The sequence below is a fragment of the Microcaecilia unicolor genome, chromosome 6, assembly GCF_901765095.1.
Source record: "Microcaecilia unicolor chromosome 6, aMicUni1.1, whole genome shotgun sequence".
In the NCBI taxonomy this organism is placed as follows: domain Eukaryota; kingdom Metazoa; phylum Chordata; class Amphibia; order Gymnophiona; family Siphonopidae; genus Microcaecilia; species Microcaecilia unicolor.
The window spans coordinates 344,408,661-344,427,546 of record NC_044036.1 but is presented as its reverse complement, the minus strand read 5'-3'; the positions used below and the strand labels follow the sequence as shown (position 1 = coordinate 344,427,546).

Genomic DNA, 18,886 nt, shown 5'->3' with positions numbered 1-18,886 from the left:
GAGGCGGGCTGCAGGCTGTTAATGACGTCGGAGGCGGGGTTTGACTGTGCGGTTTTGGGCGGGGAAACTTTTTTCCATCTGGCAACCTGAAGTGTAAGATCCAGCCAGAATGCGCTGGAATTCCCTAGTCTCAATAGGAGTGAAGATCTCTGCACTGAGACTGTTCAAATCCTGTGAGCAGTTATTTTTCCTGAACTCCCCAGGTACTGCTTAGGTAGCAAGACAGTGTTATTGATTCCTATTATTTTTACCTGTTATTGTTTGCTGTTTACACCTTTTTACTGTTCTACCTTTTTCTAATAATAAACCTATTTTTTTTAGCTCTGTTATCTCGAACAGACTCAGAATCCTGGTAGTGGTGTTCTTGGTCTGTGGATGTTTTCTAGGAACTGTGGGACCCCTGGAATTGTGGCCCCAGTATCCTTAGAAATCACTGGGGCATTAGCTTGCAGGTGGGAGACTCTGCCAGAGGTAAGTGGAGGGTATGCTAGTGTGGACGCACATGCATACCCCTCCACATACACTGGGCAGTGCTGGGTAGTTGTTCCATTATAATAGAAAAATGGAACAAGTTCTGGAAACACCCAAATCCTGACCCCCAACATGCCCCCTTGTGTTTTAGATGCACTGCAGATGGCCTGCATAGAAAAGGGTCTTAAAAATAGCAATTTGGATGTTTTGGCAAAAAAAAACATCCACCTGTCCTTTTTGGACATTTTTCTGCTTTGAAAATGAGCCCCTATGTTAAGTGATGCGGTATTTTTAAAAACCATGTCAGATCTTCAATTTCCTATTTCAGTTGTGTTGAATCCAGGTGTGATTATAGCTCGTTAATCAAGATATCACAGCAACTGTCCAAGAGGTGTATTATAAATTGAGTTATCTTCAGTGTTTCAAGTATTGTTTCACATTTTGACTTCTGCGATGGGTATAATGTTGGATTATCAAAAGCAACAATTAGACCATTGCAAGTAGCACAGAATGCTGCTGCATGGGTATTATTGGGAGGAAGACAGTTTGATTCAGTAGCACATAGATTACAGTCATTACATTCGCTACCAATTGAATATTGAATCAAATTAGAGATTAGTATTAATCCAAAAGGCGCTTAGTAATGAAGTTCCTGTCACATTAGCATCTATGTGAACTGTGGCAGAGGAGGGGGAGAGATCTGCTGATGCAACATGGGGAGAGGGAGCACAGCAACAGAGCAAGGCCAAGAGGCAGAACAAGCTGAGAGTAAATTCCCCTGGTATGAGGGAAATTAAGCTTGAGGGTCTGCCATGATGAGGGTGCGAGAGCTAGAATGATAGCTGGGTAGAGGAGGAGAAAAAGAGGTGGGGGATATTGCTAGGAGTTAGAGGGAGATAGAACTGCAGTTGGAGTAAGAGATGAAACTGGGTAGGCAGGAGGGAATTTTTTTTTTTGTTACATTTGTACCCCGCGCTTTCCCACTCATGGCAGGCTCTATGCGGCAGGCAATGGAGGGTTAAGTGACTTGCCCAGAGTCACAAGGAGCTGCCTGTGCCAGGAATCGAACTCAGTTCCTCAGTTCCCCAGGACCAAAGTCCACCACCCTAACCACTAGGCCACTCCTCCACTCCTTAGGCCTTATGATGGGGACTTCTGTGCAAAAACACTACAAATGCAGAATTATGTACAAAATTCATCCAGAAATAAAACTTTATGTACCTCCTGTTGAGACTGAAAAACGAATGGGAATAAAAACCAGTTATTCAGGTCTGTTTTACATTCTGATTTAAGCATGCAGGTGCAAGATATCAAAAGTTAGTAAAACTGGTTTAAGCTATGTCTGCTTTGTAGTTTCTGATTTGCAGGCATTAGTTCCACTGGACTCTGTGGAACTGCTGGGGGAATTCTGTGCAATTGAGAAATGCTGAATTTGTGCAGAATTTGGCACAGGATCCAGGAAGCAACATCCGCACTGCACAGCCCTTGTTTTCTGGCCACGTCAGTCTCAAATTCAAGAAACAGGAAGTAGTATCAGATGCATAAGCAGGAAAACAATCTGTGCAGCTTCAGGGGATTGACAAGGCAAAGTTAGGGAATACACAGGCACAGCCCGCCTGTGTTTAAAACTATTTTCCAGGTTCCATGATCAGTGAGAGAAGTGCTGAGCCTGGATGATGGGCTTGAACTGAACTAAGCACACTTGTTCCAATAATCTTCCTGCTTTCTCCTGGCTTTAAGGTGGTGCAGGCTGCTTAACACCAATGAAGCTACTACTACTAATTTCTATAGCGCTACTAGACGTACGCAGTGCTGTACACTTGAACATGAAGAGACAGTCCCTGCTAGACAGAGCTTACAATCTAATTAGGACAAACAGGACAAATAAGAGTTAAGCTGTTCACCTATCAGTCTTAACTAAGAAAATTAACTAGAAGGCTAGAGAACAAGAGCCAAAGAAATAAGATGGAAGTCCTGCGAAGACCTGGTGATGGAGATCACCCTATGCTTGGAATCAACTTCCTGAGCCCTTACGCCAAGCCCCCTCCCTACCCATCTTCAAATCCTTGCTCAAAGCCCACCTCTTCAATGTTGCTTTCGGCACCTAACCTTTATACCTTTCAGGAAATCTAGACTGCCCCTATTTGACTGACTGTACATTTGTCCTTTAGATTGTAAGCTCCTTTGAGCAGGGACTGTCCTATGTTAAATTGTACAGCGCTGCGTAACCCTAGTAGCGCTTTAGAAATGTCAAGTAGTAGTAGTAGATCAAAGTCTGAATAGTGGGGAGGCCCCACTGGGAGGAACTTTTGAATCTGGAGAAGGCTAAGCAAGAGAAAATGGAGAGATCAAACCCAAGGGGTGCCAGTGAGCAAAATCAAACTACTACTACTACTATTTATCATTTCTATAGCGCTACAAGGCATACGCAGAACTGTACACCGTACACAAAAAGACAGTACCTGCTCAAAGAGCTTACAATCTAGATAAGACAAGTAAACGGACAGAACGATTAAGGGTAAGGGAATAAATAGGTGAGGATAAAGGACAGTGCAAGTGAATAGCGGTTAGGAGTCAAAAGCAGTGGTAAAGAAGTGGGCTTTAAGTTTGGACTTGAAAACAGCCAAGGATGGGGCTAGACGCACAGGCTCGGGAAGTCTATTCCAGGCGTGAGGTGCAGCAAGACAAAAGGAACGGAGTCTAGAATTGGCAGTACAGGAGAAGGGGACGGATAAGAGAGATTCATTTACAGAACGGAGTACTCAAGGGGGGGAGCAGGGAGAGACGAGGTACTGGGGAGCGGCAGAGTGAATACACTTATAGGTCAATAAGAGAAGCTTGAACTGAATACGGAAACAGATAGGGAACCAGTGAAGTGATGTAAGGAGGGGGCTAATGTCAGCATAGCGACTTTGGCGGAAGATGAGTTGCGCAGCAGAGTTTTGGACTGATTGAAGAGGAGAGAGATGGCTAAGAGGGAGGCCGGTGAGAAGCAGGTTACAATAATCAAAACGAGAGGTGATAAGAGTGTGGATAAGGGTTCTGGCAGAGTGCTCAGAGATGAAGGGACAGATTTTGCTAATGTTATAGAGAAAAACGACAGGTTTTGGCAATCTGTTGAATATGAGCAGAGAAGGAGAGAGAGGAGTCAAAGATGACCCCAAAGCTGAGACAGGGAGAATGAGAGTGCCATCCACAGAAATAGAGAAAGGGGGGAGAGGAGAGGTAGGTTTAGGGGGGGAAATGAGAAGCTCGGTTTTGGCCATGTTAAGTTTTAGATGACATTGAGACATCCAGGTAGCGATATCAGATAGGCAGGCTGAAACCTTGGTCTGTATGCTGGTTGAGATTTCAGGGGTAGAGAGGTGTGGTAGCCATGTTAGTCCACTCTTAAAGGTTATCAATAGAAATCAAACAAAATAAAACATGGAAAAGAAAATAAGATGATACCTTTTTTATTGGACATAACTTAATACATTTCTTGATTAGCTTTCGAAGGGGTAGAGAGGTAAATTTGGGAGTCATCAGCATAGAGATGGTATTGAAAGCCATGGGAATATATCAGAGCCAAGGGAAGAAGTGTAGATGGAGAACAGGAGAGGACCGAGAACAGAACCCTGAGATACACCAATTGGTAGAGGGATAGAAGTGGAAGAGGATCCACTAGAGTGCACACTAAAGGTGCGAAGCAAGAGGTAAGAGGAGAACCAGGAAAGAACAGAGCCCTGGAATCCAAATGAAGACAGTGTATCAAGTAGGTTGTGATCAACAGTGTCAAAAGCGGCGGATAGATCGAGAAGGATGAGGATAGAATAGAGACCTTTGTATTTGGCCAGGAACAGGCCGTAGGAAACTTTTGCAAATGCAGTTTCAGTTGAATGAAGAGGGCGAAAGCCAGATTGGAGTGGGTCAAGAACAGCGGCGGTGAATGGCGCGTTCAAGTAACTTGGAAAGGAAGGGGAGGAGGGAGATGGGTCGATAGTTGGAAGGACAGGTAGGGTCAAGTGAAGGCTTCTTCAGGAGCGATCTGACCACAGCATGTTTGAAGGCATCAGGAACGGTCGCAGTGGAAAGAGAGATATTGAGGATATGACAGATAAAAGGGGTGAAAGTAGGAGAGATGGTGTTAAGAAGGTGGGTAGGAATGGGATCAGAGGAACAGGTAGTTCGTTTTGAGGAGACCTTACCTTAGGATAAGCGAAATTCTGCATCTGAGTAATAAGCTTTTTTTCCCCCCTTTTGCATCTTCAATTGTTTTGCAGAATTCTAAACTGGTGTGCAGAACTAGTCATTTGTTCAAAGAATTTTCAAGGAGTAGTAATGTGAGCCTGCCAGGTAGCTCAGGCATCGGTATTAGGGATGCTACTCCCATTTTATATTTGAGATATTGGCTCCCCAAACTTAACTGTTGCTCCTGGTTTTTAAAGTCTTACATTTTAACCACCTATTTGATCTCACTACACTGTTATAACTGCTCACAGCCAATGAGGTGTCCCCGACATGCCCTGCTCTGCACATTATCTGTAAAATATACTTTTGCTGCTTCCACCTTACCAGTGGGTTTGCAATGAACCCTGGTTTGATGGAGTCTAGAAAAAGTTAAAAATATAATTTTTGGGATGGCTTTTAACGATTTGATGTTTGCTTTGTTCTTGATTTCTATTGTTTGTATATTTTATGTCATTTGTGTCTGGTTTGTTGTTGAATTGTTACCCCTTTAGATCTTTAGATAGGCAAGATACAGATATAAATGAAAGCAGTACCAATTAATATTAGAGTACCAAGGAATCTGTACTTTATCATGCATTCATTAATGGTTTGAAAAAACAAACAAAAAAAAAAAAGAGCAGAGCGAGGTTCTTAAATTAGCAGGCAAGTTTAGATGGTCACAATACACTCTGACTGAGGATTACAGAAGACCTTGTGAGACTAGGACCTGATCATATAATGCACAGCAATATAAAAGGGGAAATATTCCTAACAGGTATACGATACTGGTTCCACATTGGAAATCAGCACTCAATCTTTAAGTCACTGTGGATAATATGGTGAAAAATCTTTAGCTCAGTATGTGCAAGTTGCCTGGAGTATTGTGTGCAGTTCCACTCATATCTCTAAAGAGAGCAGAACAAGGAACGGTTCAGATAAGGCAAACACAAATATGGGGAAGGAACAGCTGAACAGGTTAAGTGTGTCTTCAGTCTGGAGAAGTCAGAGTGGAGGGGCGTTCGAGGAAGTGAACAGGTAAAGAGGAAGCAGTTTACACTTTCTAACGCAGTAGGACTAGGGGGACATGCCATTAAAAAGAAGAAAAAAAAAAAAGAAAAGATTTTAAATGAACTCTAAATCACACACATACTACAGAATGGACTTCCAGAGGATGCAGTGAAAGCCAATAATTAATTTTGCCGAATTTAAAAAGAAGTTTCTAGAGGGAGGGCCCACTATTTAGCTAGTGTTGTACCACCACCTCCCATGTTTGAGCAGTGTAAAATGGACTCATTTAGAATCCAATATTCCAGACTTTGACTAGCCGCTGTTGGGGAAAGGATGCAAGGACCAATGGACCACTAGTCTGATCCATCATAGCATTTGTGTTAATTTTTGGCTCCTGGTTGGTCCCATTTAGCTATTCACTTAAGCCTCATCAGGAGCTTAACCGAGATTGGATAGCAGAGTCGGTAGTGGGAGGCGGGGCAGACTTATACGGTCTGTGCCAGAGCCGGTGGTGGGAGGCGGGGATAGTGCTGGGCAGACTTATACGGTCTGTGCCAGAGCCGGTGGTTTGGAGGCGGGGATAGTGCTGGGCAGACTTATACGGTCTGTGCCCTGAAGAGCATAGGTACAAATCAAAGTAGGGTATACACAAAAAGTAGCACACATGAGTTGTCTTGTTGGGCAGACTGGATGGACCATGCAGGTCTTTTTCTGCCGTCATCTACTATGTTATTAACAACCAAGTACAATGTGCAGTGCTGCAAGCATTGTGGTGACACTATGCATCTCACAAAATGATAGCTGACCCTTTTTAATGCTATTATACGTAAATGTAATAATACAAACCAGGGTATAATAAGATGGAGACAATCCTAGTGAGAGGATTGACCCAAGTCTGCTGGAATATAATGCTATGTATAAATATATTAGGGAAGTTCTCAGAATATAAACTCACCCAAGCGAGACTACACCAAAGTGTTTTAAGTCTCTGAGGGTGGACAAGCTTCTCGACCATAGAACTTCAACTTAAAAGTCTTTTTTAATTTTTATACATGCAAATGCACGCCTGTGCTATAATTTAAGATATCAAATAATGAAATAAATATGCACCTTCCTCAAAACTTAAACAACTCGTGGGCCAATACTATCACTTGCTCCGACAACCTCAGGCACACAAAGTTTTTTTGTAAGTGTGCTATAATGAAACTCACTTGATAACTTATATACTTCCTTTTTCACTGTGTATCTATGATATACATATAATAAATCAAAACACTTAGCGTTATATTACAAGAGGACCTTACGAGACTGGGAGACTGGGCGGCTAAATGGCAGATGATGTTTAATGTGAGCAAGTGCAAGGTGATGCATGTGGGAAAAAAGAACCCAAATTATAGCTACGTCATGCAAGGTTCCACGTTACGAGTTACGGACCAAGAAAGGGATCTGGGTGTCGTCGTCGATAACACACTGAAACCTTCTGCTCAGTGTGCTGCTGCGGCTAAGAAAGCGAATAGAATGTTGGGTATTATCAGGAAAGGTATGGAAAACAGGTGTGAGGATGTTATAATGCCGTTGTATCGCTCCATGGTGCGACCGCACCTTGAGTATTGTGTTCAATTCTGGTCGCCGCATCTCAAGAAAGATATAGTAGAATTGGAAAAGGTGCAGCGAAGGGCGACTAAAATGATAGCGGGGATGGGACGACTTCCCTATGAAGAAAGACTAAGGAGGCTAGGGCTATACAGCTTGGAGAAGAGATGGCTGAGGGGAGACATGATAGAGGTATATAAAATAATGAGTGGAGTGGAACAGGTGGATGTGAAGCGTCTGTTCACGCTTTCCAAAAATACTAGGACTAGGGGGCATGCGATGAAACTACAGTGTAGTAAATTTAAAACAAATCGGAGAAAATTTTTCTTCACCCAACGTGTAATTAAACTCTGGAATTCGTTGCCGGAGAAAGTGGTGAAGGCGGTTAGCTTAGCAGAGTTTAAAAAGGGGTTGGACGGTTTCCTAAAGGACAAGTCCATAAACCGCTACTAAACGGACTTGGAAAACTCCAAAATTCCAGGAACAACATGTATAGAATGTTTGTACGTTTGGGAAGCTTGCCAGGTGCCCTTGGCCTGGATTGGCCGCTGTCGTGGACAGGATGCTGGGCTCGATGGACCCTTGGTCTTTTCCCAGTATGGCATTACTTATGTACTTATATAGTCAGGAATGCCTCTCATCAGCTGAATGAAGTCCAGGTCCTTATGTGATTGTTGACTATTTTTCAGTTAAATCAGCTGCTCTCCACTCATCAGCTCAATTCAATCCGTTAGTTCTCGTTCCTATTACACAATTAAATCAGCTGCTCTCTGTTTGTTAACTCACTGTCAAACGTTTCCCATAGAAACTTGAAATAGTAGTTCGGCTGTGCCACTCTTGCTGAACATATCTTTCAACCTGAAATCATGGAGAGTCTGATGTACAATTAGATCAGTTGTACTCCAATATTAGTAGACTCGCTGTTGGACAATTCCTGTTGAAACTAAAATAATGATTCAGCTTTACCACTCTTGCTGAATGTAACTTTTTGGAGTGAATTTATGAAGAGTTAGACTCTGCAGGGTTTTGAGAAAACTTCTTCAGGAACTCTACATATGATAATAAATTTCCACTCGCAAAATTTCCGCTGTCAAAGGAAAAAAACGATAAGTGCCCCTACTCTGTTGGTACTCTATCGCTTTCAGACTGAGGTTTTTAAATTGTCCTAGGCAGGAAATGATGTCATCACGTATCTTCTAAGTTAATTAGATTCCATTAAGTTTGGTCACAGGTAAAAGTATGGTCAAACTAAATACAAAATGGGCTTTATAATAAATGACCATGTGATGATGAAAATTCAAATAACAGTATTCCATTCAATAAAATCATTAAGTCCTCTAGGGGCAATTGTATTGAGTTCAAAAATCCAAAATTGTTCTCTTCTGTTAAGTCCCCTCCTCTGATGGAATGTACCACCTGATCGATAAGCCATTTTAATTGCTGAAATGTGATTATATTCAACGCAATGCGTTACTAATGGAGCTGTTACTACTTGTTTGTAAAGTCTGCTTTTATGTTCTGTAAGACGGATCTTTAATCTGTCTTTTTGTGTGGCCAACGTACCATTTTCTTTGCAAGGACATATGATCCTATATATTACGTACGAGGATTCACAGGTAGTGTTGGTTCTATTTGGATGTTCCCACTGATGTCCTTGTATAGTTTGATCACAAAATTGACAGTGGCCACGTGATTTATGTACTCCTAAGATCTGTGTAACAGAATCGATCGTAGGTTGAACTGAGTGTACTAATTTGTCCCGTAAGTTCTGCCCCCTTCGGTATGCTATACAGGGACGTTGTTGAAAAACGGCATGAAGCGAAAGAACATCCCAATGTTGATTTATATTATGGGCAATTTGTGGAGCTAAATCTGTGTATGTCAAAGCATTCATGATTTTGTCCAATGGCTCTTCTGATATTTCCTGCAGTAGTAATGGACATTTATACATAAACTAGTAAAACAGGCTCGTTTCTAACACAAATGAAACAGGCGCTAGCAAGGTTTTCGTGTGTGTGTGTGAGAGAGAGAGAGAGAGAGGAGTGAGAGAGAGAGAGAGCAGTGAGAGAGAGAGGAGTGAGAGAGAGAGAGGAGTGAGAGAAAAAGTGTGTGTGTGTGTGTGTGAGAGAGAGATACAGAGTGTGTGTGTGTGTGTGAGAGAGAGAGAGAAAGTGTGTGTGTGTGAGAGAGTATATGAGAGACAGAGTGAGTGTGTGTGGCTCCGAGTTCCATGCCCCCCTTTCCTCAGAGTGTATGTTTGAGAGTGTGTGTGTGGGAGTGGGAGTGAGTGAGAGAGAGAGAGAGAATGAGAATGTGTGTGTGAGAAAGTGAAGCCTTCAAGCCTTAAAGCATTCGTGCGCTCTGTAAGGCTCCATCTCCTCAATTGACGACACGTAGTTCTGGAACGTTGCAGGAATGCTTCAAGGCTTGGCGGCGCCTCGGCTTCAGAACGCTGGAGGTGCGTTTTATTATATAGGATATGCATATTCATAAGCTAGAATCTAGCTACACTTTCCTTTACCAGTGGTAAGCATTCAGCCCAGCAGCACAGGTCAAATGCTATTTTTTCATTTTCTACATTATTACTACTTCTGTGTATCTGGGACTTCTGGGATCATGTGACATTCATGGCTACTCAGTTTACTTGAAAAGCTAAGAGAGGGAATGGCTGGGGGGCACAGGAAGGAAGAAATGTTATTTCTAGTGGATACTGTGGATTACAACGTATCTAATTAACAACACAGGTAATCTCACCTTTTTCCAGAAAACATGGGTCCAAAGATAACCTATTGAATAAAGAGGAAGAGAAGATAGATCTTAGCAATTAAACTGATACATACTGTAAAGGAACCACATGCTAACACCTAACTATTACAGAATAAAGATCAGGGTCCTAACCCAGGATCTTCAGTTTCTGCTACTGAAGTTGGCTGCTATCTTTTAGCAAAATTGAAGCTGAAGATGAAGCCAGTGAAACCCCTCCCCTTACCACCTCACATAGCCTCCCTCTCCCTCCCAGAGCTACCCGTCAGTCAGCTCCCCACCCTCCTCCCATGCCAACCTCAGACACGCTGGTTGTCTAGTGGCCTAACTGGGACAAGAGCAATTCAGACTCTGTTGCCCTGGCCATCTCCACACTCTCAGCAGCAGTCTTGTAATGTTAACACTGTTGCTGAAGGTCACAGCAGCCATTTTGGTGGTGTAGACGGCTGAAATCACTCTTGCCCTGGTTAGGCCTCTAGACCACCAGGTCGCCTAAATAGGCACAGGGGAAGCTGGCAGACAGGTGGGTCCAGAAAGGTCAAAAAGGAGGCTTGTGCTGCTGTGGTGGTGGAGGAGTTTGTTTCAGCCAAAAACAAAATTTGGTTGGATTGTAACCCAGTCCTCGGGACACACCTAGCCAGTCAGATTTTGATGGAACCCGTAATGAATATGACAAGAGGCAAGTCTGCATGCACTACCTCCATTGTATGTAAATCTATCTCATGCATATTCATTGTGGATATTCTGAATAAAGTGATGTGGTTGCCCTGTTAGTCCACTTTTAAAAGGTAATAAAAATAAAATATTGGATAGAATAAATTTTTTTGGTTAGCTTTCAAAGGTGACCCTTCTTCAGATCAGAAATGAACAAATGGATATCCTGAAAGCTGAGTGTCTCCAGATTCTTCAAGGACTGGGTCCTGATCTAACTGCATTAAACCTCCTTGACTGACGACACCCTCCTGCCAAGGCTGGTTTGCAGGTTATTAAGAATGAAATTAAAGTTTGCCCCCCTCCCTTTTTATATAGTCCTGGACTACTGATAGCCCACTGCTGTCAGTCAAATGCATCCTACTTTAGGTGTATTGTATCTGCCCAGACCTAGCCCCACCTAACAAATAGCTGCAGTGGGAATTGAACCCACGTGCCCAGGATCAAAGTCTGCTGCACTAACCACTAGGCATTAAGGACTTGGTGTTTCCTCAGTGGCGAGCAGATAGGTATCTGCAGGGCTTTTTTTGAGGGGGTACTGAGTACTGGCACCTTTTCCATTGTCTGCTAAAATTGACCCATGAACCTCAAGTTTTAATGAAAGAGTTGAGGCTCTACACACCAATTCTGCCTTGTCATAGGTTCTGTGACTGGTTGCAGGGGGCCTGGTTATTATGGGGTGGGTCCCTCAGTAATTACCCTGCCCCTGAAGGGTGGCTTAGCATTTGAGTACCGGCACCTTTTTTGCTAGAAAAAAATGCACTGGGTATCTGTATAGTCTAAAACCATATTCAGCATATCGCACCCCCCCCCCCAATCTCCAAATGTGTCCTGCATGCATTAAGGGCGCGGTCTGTCTTCTTAGTTGTGACCGCTGTAGAAACCCCAGGCCAGGGAAACTCCTAGATCACACAGTTATGGAATGCACTGCCGCGCAGCTTGAAATCGATCTACGAAAGAACGAACTTCCGCATATTACTGAAGACCCATCTCTTTAAGAAAGCATATCACAAAGATCAACCAATGTAAACATGCACAACTCGCCCATCTATATTCAGAACTGTTTCACAATATCTGCTTGTATACCATAACTTTGTTTAATTATCATCATGCTGACCAAGATCCTGCAATACTAAATGTTTATACTAACATTCTTCCACTACTCATGATGTATTGTAAGCCACTTTGAGCCTGCAAAGAGGTGGGATACAAATGCAAAAAATAATAATAATAATAATAATAAACTCGCAGCGCTTCCATAGTGAAGTTGTGAGCACAGCGCCTCTTTGGCCTCAGCCGGAACCTACTACTACTACTTATTTCTATAGCGCTACAAGGCATACGCAGCGCTGTACACCATACACAAAAGACAGTCCCTGCTCAAAGAGCTTACAATCTAGATAAGACAGGTAAACAGACAGAACAACTAAGAGGCAAGGGAATAAAGAGGTGGGGATAAAAGGACAGGGCAAGTGAGTAGTGGTTAGGAGTCAAAAGCAGTTGTAAAGAGGTGGGCTTTAAGTTTGGACTTGAAAACAGCCAAAGAGGGGGCTAGACGTACAGGCTCGGTAAGTTTATGCCAGGCGTGAGGTGCAGCAAGATAAAAGGAACGGAGTCTGGAATTAGCAGTAGAGGAGAAGGGGACAGATAAGAGAGATTTATCAACAGAACAGAACTCTTGTTGGGTTAACATATCAAGATTTTCTGAAGTTTGAGTGTGCTTGCTACCTAAAATGTTGAGAAACTTTGGTCTGTAGGGAACTGCTCAGGAGAGACCCAGCTGAAGTTTGGGGTACAGTGCTGAGGAGAGAAGCTAAGTGTTGAGGAGGGGTCCAGTGCCAAAGAGAAGCCCAGCATCAGTAGGAAGGGTCTCAGTTTGGGATACAGTGATGAGGATACATTCAACTAGGGGTACAGCACTGAGGAAAAGTGCAGGTGGCATTTAGGGGCACAGCACTGAGTAAAGATGCAGGTGGAGTTTAGGGGTACAGCACTGAGGTGGCGTGTAAGGGTACAGGGCTATGTAAAGTCACAGGTGGAATTTAGGGGTTTAGTGCTGAGGATATGGGGCAGGTGGAGATTAGGGGTACAATGTGGAGGGAAAGGAAGGGTGGAAGTGGAGTTTTGGGATACAGCAATGAGGAAAGGAGAAGGTTGAGTTTAAGGGTACAGAGCTATGTAAAGGCACAGGTGGAGTTTAGGGATACAGTGCTACAAGATACCTGGAAAAGAGACACCTAGGAGAGAAGAAATCAATGGTGCTCAGTCATCTAGACTACTGCAACGTACTCTACGCTGGCTGCAAAGAGCAAATCAAAAAACTTCAGACAGCCCAGAACACTGCAGCTAGACTCATATTCGGTAAAACAAAATATGAAAGTGCTAAACCCCTACGAGAAAAGCTACACTGGCTCCCACTTAAAGAACGCATCACGTTCAAAATATGCTCCCTAGTTCACGAAATTATTCACAGAGATGCCCCAGCCTACATGTCAGACCTGATAGACTTACTACCCAGGAATGCTAAAAGATCATCCCGCACATTCCTTAACTTGCACTTCCCCAACTGCAAAGGTCTAAAATACAAACTAATGCATGCATCAAACTTCGCCTACTTGAGCACACAGTTATGGAACGCATTGCCGCGCAACTTAAAAACGATCTACGAACTAACTCCCGCAAACTACTGAAGACCCATCTCTTTAATAAGGTATACCACAAAGATTAACAAATATGAACTCCACAACTCCTCCACTTACATTCAGAACTGTCTTACAATACTTGCTTGTATATTACTAACATGTTTTTTCATTATCATGTTAACTAAGATCCTTCTATAACACTAAATGTATATTTTCTAATGATATTTCCACCATTCATGACGTATTGTAAGCCACATTGAGCCTGCAAAGAGGTGGGAAAATGTGGGATACAAATGCAATAAGTAAATAAATCAGATTCAGCAAGCAGAGACCAGTAGATAGGTGGCGAGAAGAGATGTCAAGGGAGAGCAAAAATCAGATTCAGGGAGCTGAGAGAGACACCTCTGCGAAGCAAAAAAATCAGATTCAGGGTGAAGAGACACTTCCAGAGGGAGGAAGATTCAAGGAGCAGAGACCACCAGATACCTGGAGAAAAGATCAGATACCTGGAGAAGAGACAACCAGAGGGAACAAAAATTCAGATTCAGGGAACAGAGACCACCAGATACCTGGAGAAAAGATCAGATACAGGGAGAAGAGACACCCAGAGGGAACAAAAATTCAGGGAACAGAGACCACCAGATACCTGGAGAAAAGATCAGATACAGGGAGAAGAGACACCCAGAAGGAACAAAAATTCAGGGAACAGAGACCACCAGATACCTTGGGAAAAGATCAGATACAGGGAGAAGAGACACCCAGAGGGAACAAAAATTCAGATTCAGGGATCAGAGACCACCAGATACCTGGAGAAAAGATCAGATACAGGGAGAAGAGACACCCAGAGGGAACAAAAATTCAGATTCAGGGATCAGAGACCACCAGATACCTGGAGAAAAGATCAGATACAGGGAGAAGAGACACCCAGAGGGAACAAAAATTCAGATTCAGGGATCAGAGACCACCAGATACCTGGAGAAAAGATCAGATACAGGGAGAAGAGACACCCAGAGGTAACAAAAATTCAGATTCAGGGAACAGAGACCACCAGATACCTGGAGAAAAGATCAGATACAGGGAGAAGAGACACCCAGAGGGAACAAAAATTCAGATTCAGGGATCAGAGACCACCAGATACCTGGAGAAAAGATCAGATACAGGGAGAAGAGACACCCAGAGGGAACAAAAATTCTGATTCAGGGATGAGAGACCACCAGATACAGGGAGAAGAGACACCCAGAGGGAACAAAAATTCAGATTCAGGGAACAGAGACCACCAGATACCAGGAGAAAAGATCAGATACAGGGAGAAGAGACACCCAGAGGGAACAAAAATTCAGATTCAGGGATCAGAGACCACCAGATACAGGGAGAAGAGACACCCAGAGGGAACAAAAATTCAGATTCAGGGAACAGAGACCACCAGATACCTGGAGAAAAGATCAGATACAGGGAGAAGAGACACCCAGAGGGAACAAAAATTCAGATTCAGGGATCAGAGACCACCAGATACCTGGAGAAAAGACACCCAGAGGGAACAAAAATTCAGATTCAGGGATCAGAGACCACCAGATACCTGGAGAAAAGATCAGATACAGGGAGAAGAGACACCCAGAGGGAACAAAAATTCAGATTCAGGGATCAGAGACCACCAGATACAGGGAGAAGAGACACCCAGAGGGAACAAAAATTCAGATTCAGGGATCAGAGACCACCAGATACCTGGAGAAAAGATCAGATACAGGGAGAAGAGACACCCAGAGGGAACAAAAATTCAGATTCAGGGATCAGAGACCACCAGATACCTGGAGAAAAGATCAGATACAGGGAGAAGAGACACCCAGAGGGAACAAAAATTCAGATTCAGGGATGAGAGACCACCAGATACCTGGAGAAAAGATCAGATACAGGGAGAAGAGACACCCAGAGGGAACAAAAATTCTGATTCAGGGATGAGAGACCACCAGATACCTGGAGAAAAGATCAGATACAGGGAGAAGAGACACCCAGAGGGAACAAAAATTCAGATTCAGGGAACAGAGACCACCAGATACCTGGAGAAAAGATCAGATATAGGTCGAAGAGACACCCAGAGATAACAAAAATTCAGATTCAGGGAACAGAGACCACCAGATACCAGGAGAAAAGATCAGATACAGGGAGAAGAGACACCCAGAGGGAACAAAAATTCAGATTCAGGGATCAGAGACCACCAGATACCTGCAGAAAAGATCAGATACAGGGAGAAGAGACACCCAGAGGGAACAAAAATTCAGATTCAGGGATCAGAGACCACCAGATACAGGGAGAAGAGACACCCAGAGGGAACAAAAATTCAGGGAACAGAGACCACCAGATACCTGGAGAAAAGATCAGATACAGGGAGAAGAGACACCCAGAGGGAACAAAAATTCAGATTCAGGGATCAGAGACCACCAGATACAGGGAGAAGAGACACCCAGAGGGAACAAAAATTCAGATTCAGGGAACAGAGACCACCAGATACCTGGAGAAAAGATCAGATACAGGGAGAAGAGACACCCAGAGGGAACAAAAATTCAGATTCAGGGATCAGAGACCACCAGATACCTGGAGAAAAGATCAGATACAGGGAGAAGAGACACCCAGAGGGAACAAAAATTCAGATTCAGGGATCAGAGACCACCAGATACCTGGAGAAAAGATCAGATACAGGGAGAAGAGACACCCAGAGGGAACAAAAATTCAGATTCAGGGATCAGAGACCACCAGATACAGGGAGAAGAGACACCCAGAGGGAACAAAAATTCAGATTCAGGGATCAGAGACCACCAGATACCTGGAGAAAAGATCAGATACAGGGAGAAGAGACACCCAGAGGGAACAAAAATTCAGTTTCAGGGAACAGAGACCACCAGATACCTGGAGAAAAGATCAGATACAGGGAGAAGAGACACCCAGAGGGAACAAAAATTCAGATTCAGGGAACAGAGACCACCAGATACCTGGAGAAAAGATCAGATATAGGTCGAAGAGACACCCAGAGATAACAAAAATTCAGATTCAGGGAACAGAGACCACCAGATACCTGCAGAAAAGATCAGATACAGGGAGAAGAGACACCCAGAGGGAACAAAAATTCAGATTCAGGGATCAGAGACCACCAGATACAGGGAGAAGAGACACCCAGAGGGAACAAAAATTCAGATTCAGGGATCAGAGACCACCAGATACAGGGAGAAGAGACACCCAGAGGGAACAAAAATTCAGATTCAGGGAACAGAGACCACCAGACACCTGGAGAAAAGATCAGATACAGGGAAAAGAGACACCCAGAAGGAACAAAAATTCAGGGAACAGAGACCACCAGATACCTGGAGAAAAGATCAGATACAGGGAGAAGAGACACCCAGAGGGAACAAAAATTCAGATTCAGGGAACAGAGACCACCAGATACCTGGAGAAAAGATCAGATACAGGGAGAAGAGACACCCAGAGGGAACAAAATTCAGATTCAGGGAACAGAGACCACCAGATACCTGGAGAAAAGATCAGATACAGGGAGAAGAGACACCCAGAGGGAACAAAAATTCAGATTCAGGGATCAGAGACCACCAGATACCTGGAGAAAAGATCAGATACAGGGAGAAGAGACACCCAGAGGGAACAAAAATTCAGATTCAGGGAACAGAGACCACCAGATACCTGGAGAAAAGATCAGATACAGGGAGAAGAGACACCCAGAGGGAACAAAAATTCAGATTCAGGGATCAGAGACCACCAGATACCTGGAGAAAAGATCAGATACAGGGAGAAGAGACACCCAGAGGGAACAAAAATTCAGATTCAGGGATCAGAGACCACCAGATACCTGGAGAAAAGATCAGATACAGGGAGAAGAGACACCCAGAGGGAACAAAAATTCAGATTCAGGGATCAGAGACCACCAGATACAGGGAGAAGAGACACCCAGAGGGAACAAAAATTCAGATTCAGGGATCAGAGACCACCAGATACCTGGAGAAAAGATCAGATACAGGGAGAAGAGACACCCAGAGGGAACAAAAATTCAGATTCAGGGATCAGAGACCACCAGATACAGGGAGAAGAGACACCCAGAGGGAACAAAAAATTCAGATTCAGGGAACAGAGACCACCAGACACCTGGAGAAAAGATCAGATACAGGGAGAAGAGACACCCAGAAGGAACAAAAATTCAGGGAACAGAGACCACTAGATACCTTGGGAAAAGATCAGATACAGGGAGAAGAGACAGCCAGAGGGAAGAAAAATTCAGATTCAGGGAACAGAGACCACCAGATACCTGGAGAAAAGATCAGATACAGGGAGAAGAGACACCCAGAGGGAACAAAAATTCAGATTCAGGGATCAGAAACCACCAGATACCTGGAGAAAAGATCAGATACAGGGAGAAGAGACACCCAGAGGGAACAAAAATTCAGATTCAGGGATCAGAGACCACCAGATACCTGGAGAAAAGATCAGATACAGGGAGAAAAGACACCCAGAGGGAACAAAAATTCAGATTCAGGGATCAGAGACCACCAGATACCTGGAGAAAAGATCAGATACAGGGAGAAGAGACACCAGAGGGAACAAAAATTCAGATTCAGGGATCAGAGACCACCAGATACAGGGAGAAGAGACACCCAGAGGGAACAAAAATTCAGATTCAGGGATCAGAGACCACCAGATACCTGGAGAAAAGATCAGATACAGGGAGAAGAGACACCCAGAGGGAACAAAAATTCAGATTCAGGGATCAGAGACCACCAGATACCTGGAGAAAAGATCAGATACAGGGAGAAGAGACACCCAGAGGGAACAAAAATTCAGATTCAGGGATCAGAGACCACCAGATACCTGGAGAAAAGATCAGATACAGGGAGAAGAGACACCCAGAGGGAACAAAAATTCAGATTCAGGGATCAGAGACCACCAGATACCTGGAGAAAAGATCAGATACAGGGAGAAGAGACACCCAGAGGGAACAAAAATTCAGATTCAGGGATCAGAGACCACCAGATACCTGGAGAAAAGATCAGATACAGGGAGAAGAGACACCCAGAGGGAACAAAAATTCAGATTCAGGGATCAGAGACCACCAGATACAGGGAGAAGAGACACCCAGAGGGAACAAAAATTCAGATTCAGGGATCAGAGACCACCAGATACCTGGAGAAAAGATCAGATACAGGGAGAAGAGACACCCAGAGGGAACAAAAATTCAGATTCAGGGAACAGAGACCACCAGATACCTGGAGAAAAGATCAGATACAGGGAGAAGAGACACCCAGAGGGAACAAAAATTCAGATTCAGGGATCAGAGACCACCAGATACAGGGAGAAGAGACACCCAGAGGGAACAAAAATTCAGATTCAGGGAACAGAGACCACCAGATACCTGGAGAAGAGACACCCAGAGGGAACAAAAATTCAGATTCAGGGAACAGAGACCACCAGATACCTGGAGAAAAGATCAGATACAG

General features: G+C 43.8%; 1 protein-coding gene across 2 annotated transcripts in view; it reads right to left on the bottom strand.

The window, feature by feature from the left end:
• Positions 1 to 18,886, bottom strand: part of TK1 (thymidine kinase 1) — a 46,507-nt gene that overhangs the window by 12,019 nt on the left and 15,602 nt on the right. Inside the window, exon 1 of one of the 2 annotated variants that reach the window (XM_030208653.1) lies at positions 10,036 to 10,122. The exons of the other annotated variant lie outside the window; for it this stretch is intronic. Coding sequence (XP_030064513.1) covers positions 10,036 to 10,052 — 17 coding nt within the window. The 5' untranslated portion in view covers positions 10,053 to 10,122. Of the gene's footprint in view, positions 1 to 10,035; positions 10,123 to 18,886 lie in introns of those variants that run through there. 2 annotated transcript variants of the gene reach the window in all.